General features: G+C 42.2%; 1 protein-coding gene across 2 annotated transcripts in view; it reads left to right on the forward strand.

The window, feature by feature from the left end:
* The window catches only part of LOC116292663 (F-box only protein 7), a 27,851-nt gene continuing 6,312 nt past the window's right edge, over nt 1–21,539 (forward strand). The window contains exons 1-10 of one of the 2 annotated variants that reach the window (XM_089032566.1): nt 1–227; nt 769–1,003; nt 1,872–2,336; nt 2,852–3,056; nt 4,002–4,094; nt 4,376–4,471; nt 4,843–4,895; nt 5,383–5,503; nt 6,115–6,152; nt 7,178–7,310. In XM_089032566.1, coding sequence (XP_088888692.1) covers nt 115–227; nt 769–1,003; nt 1,872–2,336; nt 2,852–3,056; nt 4,002–4,094; nt 4,376–4,471; nt 4,843–4,895; nt 5,383–5,503; nt 6,115–6,152; nt 7,178–7,310 — 1,552 coding nt within the window. In that variant the 5' untranslated portion in view covers nt 1–114. The remainder of the gene's footprint in view (nt 228–768; nt 1,004–1,871; nt 2,337–2,851; nt 3,057–4,001; nt 4,095–4,375; nt 4,472–4,842; nt 4,896–5,382; nt 5,504–6,114; nt 6,153–7,177; nt 7,311–21,539) is intronic. The other variant, XM_089032567.1, reaches the window with a different exon arrangement.

The following is a 21,539-nucleotide window of genomic DNA, read 5'->3' on the forward strand; positions in this document are numbered from 1 at the left end:
GATGGCAGTCAGCATGACAAAGTATTTTTTTGTGCCGATGAATATTCTCTGCAGACAAGCTTTTGGAATCGTTAAAAAATAAGAAATTAGTTTTTTTTTCATCTTTAACATAAAATGAAGCTGAGGATTCGTTTTCGAGGTCGTAGAGAACTTATTGAGCTTTCAAATACACACGAAATAATTTTGTCTGATGTAAAACGAGCTGTTTGTCAACAACTTTCGTTATCGTAAGTCAAACTCGTACCAATATTCTTCCAATACCTTTATATAAATCATACTTTTTATAGTCTATATTGGTAGCTTTGTACCTTAGACACATCCTTCAACAACAATTTAAAAAATATTTTATGGCTAAATTTTGTAAAATTAAGATGGAAGTTGCTTATGTCAGCTTATTGCATGAACTAGTTCCCTTTTAAGAAATGATGTAACCTTATTTTTACTACTCGCTGTCTTTTATCAATTAAAACACATGTTACCAGCATCAATTCTTGAGGTACATGTGACGTTATACTCTGGAACTGCCATTTTGGTTGACTTTGATTTGGTCTTGGTGTCTTTTGTCATGTCAACCAGCAGAAAGCAACACACTATTAATGGTTTGCAATCCTTCCCAAGAGAATCCAAAATAACAAAGACATGGCAGCCATGTTGGTGGCATAAGCGATGGATGGTTATGCATAAAAATAGCACCTTTAGAGACAGGAGTTGATTTTTTTTCTCTTGCAGAATGTTTTTGTTTTAAAATCATTGTTTATCTGTTTATAGGGATAACAGTTTTCAGCTGTCATTAGATGGGAAGACACTGCTACCAACAGAAAATGGATCCACACTCAGAGACTTGGGTATTGTCGGGGGTGATCTTCTACATGTATTGTTCAACGAGGCTACTACCTCAGGTACTTCCTTCGCATCAGCTGCAGAAAGAGGTGCCACAAAAAATAAAACACAAGATGGTAACCAAGAGTTATTGGAACAACTGCTTCAAATGGGCTTTGCCAAGGTAAATCTTCCCTGCGAGCAGAGCCTATTTTCCTTTTGTTTTGGTTGAGAGGGAAAAATAGACTCTGCCGATGTAGGACGTTATTTCTGTCACGCATGCGTGGCGTAACTTAGCAACGCTGTCATGATTTTGACAGCCGCTCTCGTCAAACAATGTTTGGCGCCACGGTGTCTTACATTTGCTCATGCGCACTACATGTAATTGGTTAAAAACCGGTTTTAAAACTGGTTTTGTTCGTCCACAATCGTGGACGGGGGTATATCAAAGGAAACGCTCTACATCAGCAGAGTCTCCTTCCTCCCTGCCTGAAAGAAGGGAGAGAAAGAGAAGAGAGACTCTGCTAGCAGGGAAAGGTAAATCAAAATATGATAAAAGTTTTCCCTAAACTCAAACATTTGTATGTACTGTGCGTGGCATTACTGTTGTATATAGTTAATTAAGAAATATAAAATGCATGCTCATGTCTCTGTACTGTCGTGAGCGTAAGAGAAGCATGCTTAGGTATGTGAGGCATAGCCAAGTACAGAGTACTGCAGAGACATAAGCAACCATCTCATATTGCTTTTATACAATATTTTTGAACAATTTTGCACAAGTGCTTTTCTATCTTCTTAAGCTGATATAAACATGGTAGCCAAACAATCAGCCAGCATGTTATATCTCAAATATTTTATGAATAATATGTAAGTACAGTAATTTCATGTACATGTACAGTGTACATGTTAATGTTTGAGTTCAGGTAATGAGTTTCATATGCCATTTCTTACAACCATATGAAAACTACTCGCACAATATAATGTACTCAGCAGACAATATAATTCATTATGCCTGGGTTTGATAATAATGTTATTTTATTCGACATATTAAGGAATCTGCACTGAGAGCTCTTCACACTACCAAAGCAATATCACTGAATGAAGCCTTGGACATCCTCAGTAGAGAACAAATATCTACATCAAATGCCCCAAGCACATCAAAAGAGCCATGTCATCTCCATGAAGCTATGGACACTGAAAAGTCAAATACAAATGAAAATCCCACTGTGAATAAAAAACAAATGGATAAGAAAGAAATGGCAGAGGCTCATGGTGATGACGACAGGAGTAAAGACACTAAATATCATCCTAATGTAACATATCAACCTTCACGTGAAGATACACAAAAGCTACGGAAAATAGAATATACTCCCAAGGCATTGCTGTGCCGAGATGGTATTCCATATTTACTACAGATGTGTTATGAACAAGCATTAATAACTACACTACATGAGGCTGTGTGCATTGCTATTCATGTATTGATGTTGGAAACTGGCTTTGTTAATCATATAACACAGGTACATATAGGGCAAAATAATGTACCAGCATTTTTGGGTTTATTGAATGTATTTCTGTATCTTGAAGCACAGATAAGCCCAAGCCATTCATCCGCCTTACACCCAATCAATGTACGACAATCTGAGTCAGTTATTGTTGCACATCCTCAACAAACTAATGGCACTTTTTTTAGTTAAGATTTTACCAACTCAGATTATTTTGGGCACAAGACAAAACATACTGTGGAAGTGCTATGTGTTGCAATTTACAATCACAAATGTAACTGCCGTTTTGGATATTCTGCAAACTCTGTAGTTGCAGGCTGCAATTTGGTTTTTTGCATACGCCAATCAAATATAATCAATCAGTACCTTATATGTTCTTGACTGGCGGCAGAAAAAACCCATTTCACAACAAGCCATTGCAATGTCTGAGTGTGCAGAATATCGAAATTACTGTTATTTTTTGTGATTTGTCATTTTTCACCTAACTTATGGAGTTTTATATTCTGTGTGTTTTTGATATAAATTTATAGGAAAGTGTAGACAAACATCCACAATCAGACGAAGGACCTTCAACCTCAACAAAAGAAGACACAATTATACCAAGTTACACTCCTGTTGTTCCAGATAACTGGAGGACAAATTGTGGTGCAAAGTTTGTGTATGTTCATCCTGCTTGTCCTCGGTTAACATGCCGTCTGGTGTGCACATCTCTTGGGCCATATGTATTAGCACATGGTGAGTGGCATCATGCAAAGAATGAAGCATTAATAGACCCTTTTCGAGTTCCAAATTACCGCTGTGTTCCTTACGAACTCATTTACTCAGGGTTAGCCTCGTATCAGTGTTTAAATATTAGCAAATACCAACAGTAAAGTGAAGAATACACAACTTCAACAATACAAACACTTTGAAATTCCACATACCTTCCCTGGAACACGTAAATATTCTGCACGAAGTGAAGACCAACCCTGAGGAACAGAAAAATTCGAAACTGGATTATTGAAACATTAGAAAAAATTCCATCCACCACTTCATTTCCCCTCAAACCTACCCCACCCCCTGTAGGTAGGTCTTGTGTTGTTTCGTAATATACCCAATACACACTCCCCCCCCCCCCCCCCTCACATGGAGAATAATTGCAATTTCATCAAAAAGGGAAGCATGGGTGGTGTAGCGATGTGAGCGGTCACCTCATCAGTGCGACCCGAGTCCGAGTCCCGCTGGGTTCGGTGTAGTATATGAGTAGAGTTGTTTGTTGGTTCTCTCCTGTGCTTCGAGGATTTTCCAGGTTCTCTGGTTTTCCTCCCTCCGCAAAAATCAACTCCTAAATTCCTATTCCATCACGGAATGAGGGCCACAGGTTTGTTAACCACTGGCTATTAAGTGCTACCCTCGTGAAAAAAGGACGTCTTTTTTTTTTGTTTTTTTTAATACCCTATATATTCCCAGTAAAGAAAGAAAGTCTTTGCAGTTCAGAAAGTGTCCAGGCACCACACATGAGTGAAAGTTGCCAAAAAATACTTATTCCTCCACCATGTACAGAGATTGTACAGATAGAAAAGTCCCATACTAAACCTTCCGCAAAACTAGCTGTGTGGTCTAATAGTGATAGATGCATGCCATTTATTGCCGTCTTAAGAAATGACGACATCCTAGTAAAAGAAGCTTTTTATCTTGTAGGAATGTCAACCTCTCCCTCTTGCAGTGAAGTTCATCAGTGCAGGCTTTCTGCAGCAGATTTTGTCAAAGGCAATGTGGACCTTAGAGCCAATAGTGAGTAAAGCTGAAAACATGGATTCTTTCTAAGTTATCACTGTACAATTAATATAAGTTATTGTGATTTTGAGCCACCAATACACATTCATACGTGTATGTAGTAGCTAGTTTGGAGAAAATATATCCAGTATTGGCTGTTGTCATGAATTCTGAATTATTATGTTTGTGGTAGTAAGACTTTGTACTAGAAAATGAAACATACTATCTTATTGCTGTTTAAAATGGCATACAGTTCTGGAAATCTTTAGTGAAAAATTAATCATGAAAGTCATTTTAAGTTTTAGGTGCTGCAGATGTGTACAGGAATCTACAGCGCCTCTCGTTATCAGTCAAAGACCAGATTGCATACCCACTTCTGTCCTCCATGAGACATGGTGAGTTGTGCTGTTAATGATGGCATGAATTTGAATATCAAACCCTGAAACAACATCTGGACTAATCTTAGTCAGCCACTCATAGATGGAATGAAATTTTTTCTATAAAATCCTTTACATAAGACCCTGTTACATGTTGAAACTTTTAGCTGAAACTTGTTTTTACAGCAGCGTTGCAAGACAAGTTTAACCGGGGTGTTACACAGTGCAATTTTGTTCAGAAACTTGTTCACAACAAAAGTTTCAGAATAAAATTGCACTGTGTAAGTTAAAGTTACAAGTTCTTGGAATGCTGTTGCACACAAGTTTCAGCTAAAAGTTTCAACGCACAACAGGGCCTTTAATAAGTCAATATCTGCTATTATCAACAGAGCTGAATTTAGAAGAAATTTATGGATTCATGGCTTTGCCAGCTGAAGTGAAGGTAAAGCACAATAAATATATTACTACTATATTATTATTATCCATATTATCCATCATCATTATAGTCATTGTCAGCATCATCATCATCATCAACAACTTCACCATTATCATAGTCATCATCAACATCAGTATCATCATCAGCAACAGCAACAGCAGCACCATCATCATCACCATCCATGGATTCATGGCTTTGCCAACCGAAGGGAGGATAAAGCGCAACAGATATCACTATGACAACCATCATCATATGATCATCATCATCATAATCCATCCATGGATCATTGCCACCACTCCCATCATCATCATAGCCATCACTATCACCATCATCATCATAGTCATCACTATCACCATCACCATAATCAGTCATCATCACTATCACCATCATCATCTCTCCTGACATTACCTTTACCACTGACTTCAATCTTTATCACTTGAAAGTAAGTTATATGTATGAACCATTCAGATGTGGATTACTTGTTTCTGTTTAGCTGATGGTTCTATGCCTGTTACCTGTCAAGTGTATCCTTAACATGTCTGTCACCTGTCGAGAATTGCACGCCCTTGCCGACGACCACACCCTGTGGCAACATCTGTGCTTCAGAGATTTTGGTATGTTATTCTTCGACTTCTTGAATAGACCTCTCCTTAGCTTGGGCATAATGTTTTCTCATTTCAGACCATGTGTCATTCCCTTGAGAATAAGATTGCTCGTTTGAAATGTGTCCATGTTTTTTCATGTGCAACCATTAAATAAAGAAATGATACTATAGAGAATGACACAAAGACTGAAATGGGAAAACATTACACCCAAGGTAAAGAGGTCTTTCGCTCAAATACAGAATATTCTTATCCTTAGATTATGTTTTATGTGACGATTAAGGATCTGTTAGTAATCAAACATTTAGTAACTCTTATCAGGTTCATCTGATTGTTTTTCTATGACACAGCTCCGTTAACATCTGTAACAAATTATTGACAACTATTGACTAAAAGGCACAAGATTATAGATCCAGTGGTTTCCATGGGAAAGGAATATCCACATCTTTTTGCTCCTGTGCTCCCTTTAGACTTTCAAAATTGTGAATGTGGTCTACATTAATTTTAGACAAGATGGAATCCCTCCATTACAAAACAACTGAGGAGAGGATACCCCTAGTTTTTTATCCAATCAGAGGCTAGTAGGAGACAATCAGTTATTTTCGTTTTCTTTTCCCTCACAGGTTTGCTGACTAAAGGAAAATACTCATCTTGGAAAACGGTAATTGAAACAGTCCATGGAAACAGCTGTTAGTTATAACCACTACTCCTCCCCCCCCCCCCCCCCCCCCCCCCCTTCCCTCACATTCCTTTCTCTTCTGGATTCTTAGGACCTATCTTATCATTTATTCTGCATTTTATTCTGCAAAACTCGAATCTATTGCTTTGCCTGATTCAAGTAAAGAGTTTGCATTTTTTTCTTTGAACTAGTGAGTTTAGTAATGAACCCGATTCTACGGGTAGCGGACCAGTAATGGCCGGGTACTTATGGGATTCCCGCGGGAAGCAGGCGGGTGATAATCGGCCAGCCGGGTCTCTGCTGATACTCAAAAATAATATTTACTAGTATTCAAAAAAATGATGTTTTAAATTTATAGATCAAAAAAAAAAACATGATTAAAACAAATGTGATGGAAAAATAATCTGTTGGCAGCGTGAATCGAACTCACGTCTACTTTGAGAAAATCGATAATTAATTCCAAAAAAAACCTGCACCTACCACATGCCATACCCCCCGAGACATCCGCAGAGCTGAGGCGACGTATGGACTTCAGACCTGACGGCAATTAAATCCTTCTGCCCTTGTTTGCACGGATTACGCAGGACTGTGTTCTAGCCGAAGCATCAGGGGAGAGACTAGCCGGCCCCCAGACCATATCTACAGCTAATCCCTTGCACAACCTACCACGCACTAGGTACATTAATCTGAAGTGGAAAAATAATCTAGTCTATCTGACGCATTGTTTTCAAGGCTATTATTGTGCTAAATTATTAGGCAATGTAGTCCAGTGGAAAAAACTTTGACTTTTGAGAGAGTGAGTCAAGCCCGGTTGTCGGGGTTAGCAGCTGGATGGGTGACCCCTGACGCAGACATGGTTGGAAAATTTTTCTTTCTTTCTTTTTTCTTTTTTTTTTTTTTTTTTTCTTTCTTTCTTTCTTTGCTCCTTTATTCTCGTCTACAACATTTCACCAATTTTTCTTTTCTTCTCGAGCTTACTCGTGATATATTGTTGTTTATTTTGGCAGGAATATGGACGACATCACAAAGACGTGATTGAGAAAGAGAGAAACAGACAGATTTTATCTCAAGCACAGCGATACTATGATCAACCTGGAATATACAACCCGTATGCTCCTTTCACACCACCTGGGATACTTGGTAAGTTAATGACATTTGATATCATTGGATTAAGTTACACGTATTTATCCTAAAGGGAGAAAGGATCTGAGGTATGTGAATACTGCCCGCAGGGTGACTTGATTTAAATTCTCTTCTCTTCTCTTCTCTTCTCTTCTCTTCTCTTCTCTTCTCTTCTCTTCTCTTCTCTTCTCTTCTCTTCTCTTCTCTTCTCTTCTCTTCTCTTCTCTTCTCTTCTCTTCTCTTCTCTTCTCTTCTCTCCTCTCCTCTCCTCTCTTTTCTTCTCTTCCCTTCCCTAGCAGCAGTAAGGGGGACTCGCGATCGATGCCGTATATTTGCGGGTTTTACCCGCGGAATTCCGAACGCGGGTACAGCAGATTTACGGGATTTCCCGCGGTGTGTCCTTACTGCTGCTGTGTTGGGTACCGCAAACGGAGGTTAAAATATCCTTTATATATAGATGGATACCATCAAAAGCATTAGAAATAAAACTGTGCGCAAGCTCAGAACTCAGGTGCTGGACCGCTTAGACGCCGACTTTGCCTTCACGACATTTATGGAGGGAGATACAGACGAGACGATGGACGAGGAAAGAGCAGAAAGGATAATCAATTTGATGCCCGAAGGCGACTACCGTTTGGAGTTGACGTTTATAAAGTATTTAGACGGCGAGTGGATAATAGAAAAGGGCAGGAATCCAATACGGGCGTCTGGCAGGAAGGACCTGTTTGTTTTAAACAAGGACACGCGACCGGGAGCACTTGAGGGAATAGACATGCTGTTCTACGAAGTTGCTTACCCGGTTACCGTGGTTATTTACGGTGCGTACAAGATAAAGACGCCGGATGTTAAAAAGTTAAAACCAATGCGCCATCCAGGTAACTGCGTAGGGAAGCTGGTTAGAGAGTTCTTCGAAGATTCCTCCCGCGGTGGTAAATTAACCTTAAAGAGAAGAGAAGCCATCAGGAAATGGGAGCATGCTACTCGTAAAACCGGAGGAACCATCGAAAACATCAAGAAGTTGGAAACCGCGTTAGAAAGGCGCATACACGTCAAGGATATCACCGACGGTTTTATCTACTCTGGGACGCACAAATACGGAGGCAGAGGTGCTCCTATCGTAATTTACCAGCACAACGCACATGCGTGGAGGGAGTTAAGGTTCCCTAAGAAGAAGGAGACGCGCGTTTACAAGAAGTCACCGCTTGCAGAACTAATGCGCGAGAATTCTATTTGGTTAATGGATGCGGAGGGAAGTCAATTTATGACCCAAGACGGCACTTTGTATCGTCCTGAAGTGGAACAGCTGCGCATTCAAAGCGCCTGTGAGACTTTAGGAGAAGACTTCTCTGACGAAGTGCTTAGCAGTCGCAGTTTGGACTTCTTAGCCGCAAAGAAAAGAAACGGGTGGAAATCCACACCGGAGGAGTTCAAAGACATAGCTAAAGCTTGTGTAGAGCATGGTCACGGTGGCCTGTGGAACATGGAATACGACGAAGACGAATACGTGTCGCTGGATATGAAACATTGTTACCCCGCAAGCTTCAAAGGCCTAGGAGATTGTAAGGAATATTACGACCGTTACGGACATCCAGATTCACAGTTCTTTCGTGTTGCGTTGGATGGTCACTACGACGCCCCAGCAACTGGATTCGTACGATTAACGTCTTGGAAGTTGGCTAAAGACTTACATCCAATAATTTACGCGTGGTACGGGAAGCATCTACAAGAGAAAGAATGGATACCCATACCCCTATTGAAGTTCTTTGAAGAGCGCAAACTCCTGAAATACACAGCGCATGAAGCCATACTTTGTCACAGCGCCTTTACGCAATGGCTCCCAGAACACAACCCCACAGCGCGCGTGGTCATAGGTAAATTCACGCAGGGCGCTAAGGAGGGCGAGAAACACATGCAGCGACGCCTGATAACAGACGAAGGAGAGTTAAGCTTCCTTATTAAGCGCGCCCATGAACAAGGAACAATGGTGTCTGTGGAGAAATGGGACTACTTCATAGAAGGTCAGAAAGAACAGAAATGGAATGCACTTTGTTACTACCAAGACCACAGGCCGCAATATTACCACCTGCGTGCGAGTATGTTAGCATATGCGCATATTAACCTACTTGCGATGCTCCTGCGGTTTGACAAAGAGGACATCCCGCGCGTAGCTACGGATTCCTTGTACGTAAAGCCTGAAGTGTTAGAGAAGATGAAAGAATTCTACACCGAAGATGAGTTGGCGGAAAGTGGTCAATGGCGCGTTAAAGATGAGGAGATAAAAGCATGGAGAGAACGTGTAGAATATCACGGAGAAAATACTTGGGGCGTCGTAATGCCCACAATGAGGCCCATGCCAACCGTAAAGGACCCCATTTCCTACCAACGCTTCTCTTACCTTTACGGTACGGGAGGCAGCGGTAAGACTACGCGTGTGTTAGAACTCTTTCCGGCCTTAAAAGTGCTAACGCCAACGCACCGTTTGGAAAGAGAACTCTGCGAAATGGGCCACGACGCACAAACCTACCACAGCTTCTTTCGCTGGAATGGCCAAAAGTGGGTACCTGAAGCCATCCACGACATACCTCCGGTGATACTTTGGGACGAAATCTGTACCGTTCCTTTAGAAATCCTCAAAGAATTCGTAGAATTCCTCCGTGGAAAGTGTCAAGTAATATTCGCCGGAGATCCCTGCCAGCCTCCTCCAATAGCCGGAGAGATGCCCCACGAATGGCTAAAAGAAATGGTAGACCATGCGGAGGAAATTAACGCCGACTACCGCAGTAAGGATCAAATAAGAAACCTGAAAGCAGAACTTCGGGGCCTTAGTGATGCCGAGCAATGCAAGACACTGCGCAAACGCGTACGAGCGAAGTCCTACGAGGACTTTCTATACGCCTGGCATCCAAAGGATCTGGTGCTGAGCAGCAAACGCGCAGCACAGTCTCGCATACAAAAGGATTTGCTAAATATACACCGAGAGCGCTTCCCTACGCATCTCGTACCTGTTTGTTATAAGCCGCGTGACACCCGCATGCAAAAAAGAGACGTCTGGGTACCTGGTACCGACATCCAACTGCAGAACGCAGTAACGCACGATAAAGCCTGGGTACCCATAGAAAAGGTGGAAAAAATAACCTCCCATCCAGACTGGCGCTTGGGCTATTGCATGACAGTCCACAGCGCGCAAGGGCTTACCATAAAAGAAACCTTATGGATCATAGACCAGCGGCTGTGTTGGAGCAACCTTATCTACACCGCCGTAAGCCGCGTGGAGTATGCCAAACAGTTAAAAAGAGCCTGGGGGCCGCAACTGCGCTACGATAAGACGCCAGAGGACGTAGCCAAAGAGAATATCGCCAAGAAACTCCTTCGCTACAAGCGGCACGACGAAGAAAAAAATATGACGTTCGACCTATGCGTGGACGACGTCTATAAGAAAGGGGCAAGGTGTGCCAAGTGTAACATACCTCTACTATGGAGGTTTGACCCAAATGACGATCAGCAGTTCTCCGTGGATCGCATAAATAACAAACGCGGGCATTGTAGAGGCAACGTAAGGCTGACATGCCTAGAGTGTAATCGGGCGCGCGGAGCAGCACTACTCTGAGTCTTTGGGGACTATGAGCAGCTCTTCCATGACAAATCCACGACTTGGGCCATTTAGGTAATACAACACGGGTTGCCCTTCCTTGGTGACGGACTTCGAAATCTCATACGTTTCCAAAGACCAGTTAGGATCCGTGGCTCTCTTACTGCCACCTTCGAGTTCCCCCGGCTGATAGAGGTATCTGACCACTATGTCGCGGGGTAGCTTTTTTTCCTTCAGTCCGACCGCCCTTGAACTTCTGACGTAGGACTTGTGCTCCACGTGTTTCTTTTTTATGGCATCCTTGGGTTTCATTCCCGTAGCCCTGGCCGCCTCGTTGTTCAAAGCCGCGATGACCTGGGGGAGCCTCTGAGTCCATTCCCTGTTGCGTTTGGAGGGATCTTCCAGCTCTTTCCAATACTGGTATCCAAAGAGACGCTCGGCCAGGGTCTTATTGAATCTTTCGACGATGCTCTGACCCCTGTGATACTCTGCTTCGGCTCTCCTAATTTTAGTGCTGTGGTCTTTCAGGGTTTTGGTAACCACGCCCATGAACTCTGTCCCCGCATCCACTTGCAGCAGCTTGGGCCATTTCAAAACGCGCTTATAAATCCTACCTAGGGCTTCTGCGACTTCCCCAGAATCCTTGCTGGTTATGGGTTCGGCGTCCTTGTATCTGCTTGCGATATCGACTACGGTCAAAGCGTATTTATAGGTCTTTCTTCTTACCTTATCGTGTGGTAAGAAAAGCAAATCCGCCTGATGAACTTCATTAGGGGTATTTACGGTAAAGCTGGGCCTGGGAATGTACTTAGGCACAGGAAGATAAACCTGCCAGAGGGTTTGTTTTCTTAGCCAGTTCTTAGCCGTTTCTTCTGATACCCTGGCCGCGGTCGCGAGTTTCTTGATGGCCGACGCTCCTTTCCAATAGCCTTCAGGCCCATAGTAAATCCTTTTGAGTTTGTCCTCTACGCGGCCCATTATATGAATTCCAAAACAAGATTGATCTTTCGCCCGTTGAAATCCACCGTCTTTCCGTCCACTTTAATGGTGATGTTTATGCTTTCTACCAAATGAGACAAGTCATAGCTCAAAGAAATGGGAGTGTATTCTACTGGGTCAAATGGATTACCTTTGGGTAGAAACTTGGACATAAGAGAAGACTTTTCTCCATTGTTGTAACTATGAACCAAATCGCAATAGACTTCGTAAGAGGATGCGACTTTCCATTTTACATCATATGTATTACCGCTATTTATCGTGGTACTAGTAAGGCCCAGGAGTTCTACCAATGAACTGTCCTTTAAATTAGCGCTTCCACTATTTTTCTTGAATGTCATTTCATGGGGTAATCCTGTGGTAAGAGTATATCCATGCTTTGCTAGCTCCTTAGCCAGTGTTATAGGGGTGTAATGGGAATCTGGTATTTTTGGCTTTTGGGAATTCACAACGACAAAGCCATTAATTAAATTATACCAAGAATTGTACAAAGAGCAACTAACCAACCGAACCTTACAGGCTTTGATGGGAGGATTTAAATACGTGGTAAAGTCATTCTTGTCGCTTTCCAAAAAGACGATCATTATATTAGATACGCCAAGGCCACGCCTCCCGCCAGCCCTGCGACTCCTACAAAGACCAACTCGCTATCTTTTTGTTTTTTAGACGGTTGGTAGTAATCCTTAAACTGAGGCCTTTTCAACCCCGTTAATGCCGCGGGGTGTGCTTGCGCATAAAGTTTAAAGGCGTAGTCTGTGTTTTCAAAGTTCTTGTCTGCCTGCATTTTGTCTTGGTAGTTCTTGTCCGACCAATCCCTGTAAGCTTGTCTTTTTTCATTCCAAGCCGCCACGTCTCGCTGATATTTCTCCAGCGCTAAGTCGTGCCTCTTCCTCTCAGCGGTTAATTCTCCGCTTTTGTCACCTCTAACTAATCTATCCAAATACTGACCACCATAATTAGCTCCAGTGAATGCTAAAGCTGCGACGACTCCACCTATGACCACGCTAGCCATTTATACTAGACGCAAGCAAAGCTTACGTCGTCGGCAGGTACTTTTCCTTCCGTAGGTAATCCTTTAGCATGATAGCCCCGCCTACGGCAGCGGTCATCTTAGCAAAGTTAGCGAAGCTCTTGCTTGGGTCTTCAGTAAAGCCTTCTTTGAGCACTTTCTTACCTACCCAACCAATACCCGCAACGATGGAAGTAATGATAGCTGCTTCTTCAACAGTTTTCAACAACGCGGTCGACATTATATTACAAAGCGAGAAGGTTATTCCATTTCAGGGATCTTACTTTTTCTAACAGCCTGTTCCACAGGTGCGTGCACGGGCGCGTGATATGTTGGTGGTTTTACCTTTTTTGCTGCCCGCCATTGTAAGTAGAGGCTGCCTGCTGCTATAGCGACTCCTAACGCGCCGATGACGTAGCCTGGATTAATAAAGGATTCCTCTTCCTCCACCTTTTCTTCTTTTTTGGCTTTGTTCTTTTTATTCATCTCTGCGAGCTTCTTTCCCGCGGCAACTCTGCCTGGAGATTTAGCCTTAGTAATCTTGGTATCTTCTACGGGTGGTTGTTCTTCGGTGCCACTCATCTTATATTAAGGGACTTGAAGGACTTGACAAGTAACTTGATGACGACTTGACAGTGACTTAAGGACGACTTGACTAAGTACTTGAGAATGACTTGAGAATGACTTGACTAAGTACTTGAGAATGACTTGAGAATGACTTGACTAAGTACTTGAGGTGACTTGACAACGACTTGACTAAGTACTTGAGTAAGTACTTGAGAATGACTTGACTAAGTACTTGACTAAGTACTTGAGGTGACTTGATCAGGTACCTCAGTAAGTGCTGCCTGGAAGACCTTTTCGACTTCTCTGTCCTTCTTGAAGTCCTTCCAAGATGTTCCGAAGGAACGTAGTACCTCCTTCAAGTCGACATGCTGAGCTACGTGCAAAGCCGCAGAGGCGACTGCCATTAACTTACCACACTTCAAAGACAACCACCCGCAGGTTATCTTAAGTTCTTGGGATATGACATAGTCCTCGCTTATGTCCTTCCGCAGTTGCTCCACGTCGTCTATGGGCAGTGCAAGTCCAAGTAATTTAGTCGCAAGTCGGATAGCGGAGTCTGCTACGGCGTCCGTGGTCTTACTTGCAAGGGCGGCCTCGTACCTTTTATGGAATTTCTTAACCTCCTCTTCTGACAGCTTATTAACCTGCTCATGGGTAAGTTCCTTGCCTATCATTTCCTTGCACTTCCCAGAAGACACCAGGATGTTAAGTTGTTCCTTGAGGTTACTTTCATCTAGCTGTGTGGGGACTTCATCTATCAACTGCTCAATATCCATATATGTTAATGGAATACGGAAACCTCAAAGAGAAGATCATCTTGGAATGTTGGTGCGTCTTTAGATGCCGCATGTATTCGTGTAACTGTTCCTTGCTTATCTCACCGCCGTAGTCGCTTAAAATGGTTTCCAGGTCACTCCGACTCGGAGTATAAAATACGACAAGTGAACCTATGTTTTCCCTGAAGGGCTTAGAGACGCTGGTAAGCTGCTGCGAGAGCAACCAAACGCTGATATTGTCATGCCTGCCGCTAAAGGCAAGCTTCACCAACTCCGAAGTGCGTCTTTTTACGTCATCCCCACAGGCAATGTCATCCAATATGAGTAAAGTCTGTGTATCTTTAGGGAATTGTCGATGCCAAAACTTCAAATGGCTGGATAACTCATTAGGGTCTAAGATATCTACGAAGAAGTCGTCATCTTTCACTCCTATGCCTTCCCAGGTGCGGTTATTCACGTAGGTGGGGCATAATAGCACGATATAGTCGAAGCGGTATCTAAAGGGTCCTAATAGCTGCTCCACTACGAATTGGGTCTTTCCGCAGCCGGTGGGTCCTACTATCAGAGCATTGCAGGGAATATGGTTCGGATCCATTATATATACGATGGACCCAGTGGACGCAGTAAGAAGGATTGCCGCCGACGCAAAAGATAAAAGAGACACCATAGAAATGCAAAGGGAAGAGATCGATCGGCTGCGGGAGCGCGTGCAGGAATTGTATGATGAAATGTGCAGCCTGAAGCGCGCGGAGAGGTTTGGCGCGCTTTTGACGATGGCCGGTTGGGCAAAAGAAAGCGTTAAGGACTTTATGCGATATCCGCTGTAGAGCTGTTTAAAAGACACCTCAGAATGTTAAGTATGAGGTTGTTAAATTGTTAAAGATATATGCATGAGTCATTTAAAAGACACTTCAGAATGTTAAAGATAAGGTTGTTAAATTGTTAAAGATATATGCATGAGTCATTTAAAAAGACACCTAAGAATGTTAAAGATAAGGTTGTTAAATTGTTAAAGATATATGCATGAGTCATTTAAAAAGACACCTAAGAATGTTAAAGATAAGGTTGTTAAATTGTTAAAGATGTGTGCGTGTGCTGTTTAAAAGACACCTAAGAATGTTAAGTATGAGGTTGTTAAATTGTTAAAGATATATGCATGAGTCATTTAAAAAGACACCTAAGAATGTTAAAGATAAGGTTGTTAAATTGTTAAAGATATATGCATGAGTCATTTAAAAAGACACCTAAGAATGTTAAAGATAAGGTTGTTAAATTGTTAAAGATGTGTGCGTGTGCTGTTTAAAAGACACCTAAGAATGTTAAGTATGAGGTTGTTAAATTGTTAAAGATATATGCATGAGTCATTTAAAAAGACACCTAAGAATGTTAAAGATAAGGTTGTTAAATTGTTAAAGATATATGCATGAGTCATTTAAAAAGACACCTAAGAATGTTAAAGATAAGGTTGTTAAATTGTTAAAGATGTGTGCGTGTGCTGTTTAAAAGACACCTAAGAATGTTAAGTATGAGGTTGTTAAATTGTTAAAGATATATGCATGAGTCATTTAAAAAGACACCTAAGAATGTTAAAGATAAGGTTGTTAAATTGTTAAAGATATATGCATGAGTCATTTAAAAAGACACCTAAGAATGTTAAAGATAAGGTTGTTAAATTGTTAAAGATGTGTGCGTGTGCTGTTTAAAAGACACCTAAGAATGTTAAGTATGAGGTTGTTAAATTGTTAAAGATATATGCATGAGTCATTTAAAAAGACACCTAAGAATGTTAAAGATAAGGTTGTTAAATTGTTAAAGATATATGCATGAGTCATTTAAAAAGACACCTAAGAATGTTAAAGATAAGGTTGTTAAATTGTTAAAGATGTGTGCGTGTGCTGTTTAAAAGACACCTAAGAATGTTAAGTATGAGGTTGTTAAATTGTTAAGGATGTCTTGCATGTTACTTTTAAAAGACACTTCAGAATGTTAACTATAAGGTTGTTAAATTGTTAAAGATATACACACGTGCTGTTTAAAAGACACTTCAGAATGTTAACTATAAGGTTGTTAAATTGTTAAGGATGTCTTGCATGTTACTTTTAAAAGACACTTCAGAATGTTAACTATAAGGTTGTTAAATTGTTAAAGATATACACACGTGCTGTTTAAAAGACACTTCAGAATGTTAAAGATACTACTTTTCTTAAAGAAAGAAATAACCTTATTCTTAGGTATCTTCTTAAAAAAGTAATAGTCTTTAACAACCTCATACTTAACATTCTAAGACATCTTTTAAATGACTCATGCATATATCTTTAACAATATAACAACCTTATACTCAACATTCTGAAGTGTCTTTTAAATGACTCATGCATATATCTTTAACAATTTAACAACCTTATACTTAACATTCTAAGACATCTTTTAAATGACTCATGCATATATCTTTAACAATATAACAACCTTATACTCAACATTCTGAAGTGTCTTTTTAACGCAGCTGTATGCTCCCGTAGACCTGTTTTAAAAGATGTCTTAGAATGTTAACAATAAAGTTAAAAATACGTTATATTGTGGTTAAGGTACACTTAAGTATAAATGAACTGTTCAATGTGTAAAAAGGTGTTCAGCACCAAGCAAAGACTACAATACCACGTTCGTCGTGGCGTTTGCACAAAGAAACCAATTAGTAAAGTTTGTAAGGATTGTGGTAAAGAATTCAGCACCGTTCAAAAGATGCGACAACATCAAGACAAACGCATTTGTGGGCTTTGCAAGGGCTGTAATAAGGAATTTCCTAACACCTCCGAGCACCTGAAAAGGGGCGTCTGTGAACAAAGCAGACAGTGTAGTTTCTGTAATAAGATACTAAGCAGTCGTCAACGTTTACAGACGCATCGGAAAACACATGAAGTCAACTATCGATTTCTCTTTGGGAGCTACGACCTAGAAGGCGTGGATTGCTACCAATGTGCGGATTTGATGTGTCGCTGCCCGCATAAAGAGGATTACTTAAGGAATCGCATAGATTACCATAAGAAGATAGTCCGTACTTTCCCCTCTTTTGAACGCGCCGAAGGTGTCCTGTGGACTAAAAGGGAGTATTGGAGGCAAGAGTGCGATCGTTGTGGTTGCATCAGAGAAGAGGAACATATCTTCAACTGCCTCGACAAATAAACGTCCTTAACAATATAACAACCTTATACTCAACATTCTGAGACCCTTTTAGAATGGGGTTTGCGCAAAGAGTCTCAAATCCCATTCTTGTTGTTTGTTAAGTATCATCAAAACCCCCTTTAAAGGTATATGCTAGCCTACTTTGTGGCATTTCTGGGAGGATTCCTAATCACCCTTTCAATATATGGACTGTATTACGTGCGAACCCCCAGCTGATTGCATTACGCCCCCAAAACCGAGTAAAAAATACACCTGCCTTCATTGCGGCAAGGTATTCCTGGAAGGATCCTTCGTTGGTCATTGGTGCTCCGCGGATCCTAAAGCGCAGCGGACTTAGCAGACGCTAGTCTCAAATCTATGAAATATCTTTAAGTGTGTCGCCAAAGTCTCCGAGGTTTTAAAGACCTTACAACACCACCTGCAGGGAATTCGTAGGTGTTCAGCATACGCAGTGATCTCCCTGCAGATTTCGTCGTAGTCGCTGCTTATGAGCACCTTATAGCCGTTTTCTTCATACCTCTGTAAGAGCAGCTGCTGATCCTCAGATAACCTGCCGTTGCCTTTTGGGGTCTTTAGCTCTATGCAGAAACCGCGGGGCGCATTCAAGATCATTAAGTCGGGTTGACCGCGTTGATATCCTTTCTGCCAGCACTTTATGCGTTTGCCGTCCGAATCCTGCAGTTCACCTAGACCAGGGGCTATGAGCATTTGGGGGTAAAACCTGCGGATGTAGTCCACTACCTTTTTATGTAGGTCAAATTCATTTTCTATTTTGAATACCAACTTGTTTGGACCGTCAAAGCGTCGCTCTATTTCATACTTACCTGTCTTCCTTAGTGTAGGGAGGACTTCTTCTAGAACCCAATCTTGGAATTCCTCTGCCTTTGGTAACTTAGAGGAGAATATCAATTGATACAATCCAGACTCACTCACATACACGGAATGTGGCTGCTCATTTGCAAGGGCGACACGATTCGGGGCTACCTTTAGTTCATCCAGCCTTTTCTTGTATTTATCACGAACGTGCGTCCTAACTGCATTTCTAGGTTTTTCATAGCCCAACGCAATAGCAACCTCCCGCGCTTTGAAGTACAATTTATCGCCTTGCACTATGCATTGCAGTTTGGTGTCGTTGTTTTCAAATACGCGAAGCATCGTATATCTAAGAAATATTTTAACCTTAATATGCAACACTTTTAAGTTGGTTCATTTCTACGCTTAGCTGCGCATCAGACACCACGAAGATGTAGCAGTTTATCTTGTCAGCATCCTGCGCGTCAGTGTTCTTGGTGCGTTTTATCTCCAATGTTATGCCATCTTGGGTATTTACTAGCCGTAACCCCTGACCATGTAGGTCTTCGTCGTTAATGGTGCGCATATCAATCCACAGCGCGTACTTATCCTTAAAGAATTCCTTAGGGCTAATTTGGTCGCCAAACTTGCGCTTTGCTTCCCTGTAGACGTCTTCAGGTTTTATTCCCTGGGAGTAGACCTTGTTTGGAACGCCGTTGATATTCACGCCGACGTTAGTAATGTTGGGGTTGTGAAAGGCCTCGGAGTCACGCTTACCGGCCTCATAGGGTTTAGCAAACACCAGCATTATCCCCGTGAGACTTCTTCGGGGGAGGTTAATGCTTTGGTTGATAACCTCATCCGTCTTATCCAAGAAACTGAACGTCTTGTACATCACTACGTGGTCGTAAAGGAATGCCTTGCCGGAGCTGTATTCCATGCCAGCGCTACGTGCCAAATCTTCGCTGTATACCGTTTCGTACTGCAGCTCTAAGTTGGTAACGGAATAGGGGTGAATACTTCCGGTAAGTGCCGTTCCGGACGCATCCATCTGCAAGATGTTTGTGGTATCCGCTAGGGTTACTTCAAACTGTAGTTCACTTAACTGCCTGGGATAATACACACCGTGATTCGTAATCACCTCGAAGTCCAGTGGTATGACATACTTAATACCATAGGCGGTCTTTATCCTCGTGGCGTCTGCCACCGCCGTTGCGTCACCAGAATCCGTAGGTTGTGTCTTAGTATCACTGCGAACCTTACGTAAGATAACGCTGCCAATTCCCTGCTCTATTCTTTGTGCGCGGTCGAAGGCCGTTAACCATATGTCCTTATAGGTGGTATACAGATCGTACCTATTTAAGTCCAAAAGGGATTCCCCAGCAAACTTGATTCTCATCTTAGAGACGAGGTTTCTGCCTGCGTTATTGACGACGTAAGTTTCTAATTTTGTGCTTGGTTGTATTGCTAGGTCAAACCTTAACGCCAAGGTACCGGGAACCAATACTAGGCTATCCGTTAGACGGGGTACGCCTACGTACAGGGTTTCCCCTGGCTTTGCGCTGCTGGGCGTGAATGTGACCCGATGAAAGGTGCGTTCTGCTTTCAGCCCGCCAACCTGCTTAGGCAATACGTTTGGGTTTAACTTTGAGCTTATCATATATAATGGAAGTAGAAGGAACGGATTTTGATCCCCTTACCGAAGAAGGCCAAGTTGATATTAATGACGAAGAATATGAAACCCTGCTTCCTAATGACAACGTAGACGGACGAAGTCTCTTTGAGAAATTGCTGAACAAGTATGGCGTCAGGGCCCGCGATGCTATGCGTTCCTTGAGAGATAAATTTAGGTCTAAGAACCCCCACACGCCCATTCCAGAATACTTACAAATGGAATCCCTTGGCGTGCGGTCGGACTTAATGGCGGACCTCATCGAGGACCTAAGGGAGCGATACCCAAGCCTAAACCTGGCTCTTTTAGACATCCAAATAGGAGACAAAGGGCAAGTTCAAGTTAGAGAATCGGGTAGGGAAAAATGGCACAACCTGTATCAAAGGAAGAATTCCTCCCTGCTTAACAACCAGCTTCCAAAAGGAGTCACAAATGCGCTTGGAACGCCCAACTTGACGATGCTAAGCACTTTGACAGAAAAGGAAACAGAAGCTGCTCAAAGGGCCTTCCGTAGAGGTATTTTGAACCCTGCCACTAAAGATGCCCTCAGATCCGCAATCAGACTGCAAGAAGAGCAGCGGGTAAGTCTCGAACAATTAGAGACCGTCGAAGAGGAAAAAAGCAAACAACTTAAAGAACTTCCAAAAGATAGCGACGCGACTGGAGGCTTAATGAGATACTTAGAGAAAATAAGGACTGAAAGGGAAGCACTCAAGAACGAAATACAGGAAAATAATATAACCATCGATGACCTTACGCGACAACTTGATATGCTAACCAAAGACGAGGGTGGCATCACTAAGCTCCTTGATGATTTTAAGGAGGATAACATAGCATTACAAAGCAGAATAGAAGAATTGGAAGATGATTTCATGAAACAAAGTAGGTTAACCACTGAGAGTCATGCCGCTGAAATTGCAGACTTTAGAGCTAGGTTGACTGAGTTGTTGGATGAAAAAAGCGGTGTGGTAAAAAGGTTACAAACTGCGGTAAACGAAGCGGCGGGGAAAGACGTAGAACTACAGCGCTTAGGAAAAGAATTGATGGAGTCTGTTGACAGAGAAAGGCAAGTAATGCTGGACAAGGCAGTGGCGGAGGAACAAATACGGCAACTTCAACAGGCCGTCGAAGACTTGGAGTACGAAATAGATCGACAGCGAGTAATAATCGAAGATCAAACTCGCCCTGAAGAAGAAAGGGAGGCAGCCCAAAAGGAAGTAGAAACCCTTCAGGAAAGAGTTGCGGAATTACAAACGCAAATAGAAGGTAAGGAAAGGGAGCTGGGGCTTACCACCAAGGAAAAGATAAAAAGAGCCCTTTTGAAGTATGGCGTGCCGCTGGCATTTGCGATCGCTATTTCCAGCGTAGTAGGAGTAATCCTTAGCACACTTAAGGCTACGGGCGCGGGCGTAAAGAAATTAGGTAGTGGGCTGACGGACTTGGGAAAAAAGATGGCAGCCGGTCTTCCTGGGCTGCTTGGTAGTGTTCTTAGCCTGACACTTAGGACCGGCGGAGAACTGTTGAAGTTCGTGGGGAATAACATTTGGATCTTGGTCGTCGCTATCGGCGTGGTACTCCTGAAGAAGATGAAGGGTTAATCTTATCCTTGTGTATTACTGGCGGCTTATCGTCGTCAGACGCACGAGGCGTCCTCGACTGGGGATAAGTA

The sequence above is a fragment of the Actinia tenebrosa genome, unplaced genomic scaffold (assembly GCF_029948245.1).
Source record: "Actinia tenebrosa isolate PJP-AT-01 unplaced genomic scaffold, QUT_ActTen_1.0 PGA_scaffold1__47_contigs__length_23844297, whole genome shotgun sequence".
NCBI classification, from domain to species: domain Eukaryota; kingdom Metazoa; phylum Cnidaria; class Anthozoa; order Actiniaria; family Actiniidae; genus Actinia; species Actinia tenebrosa.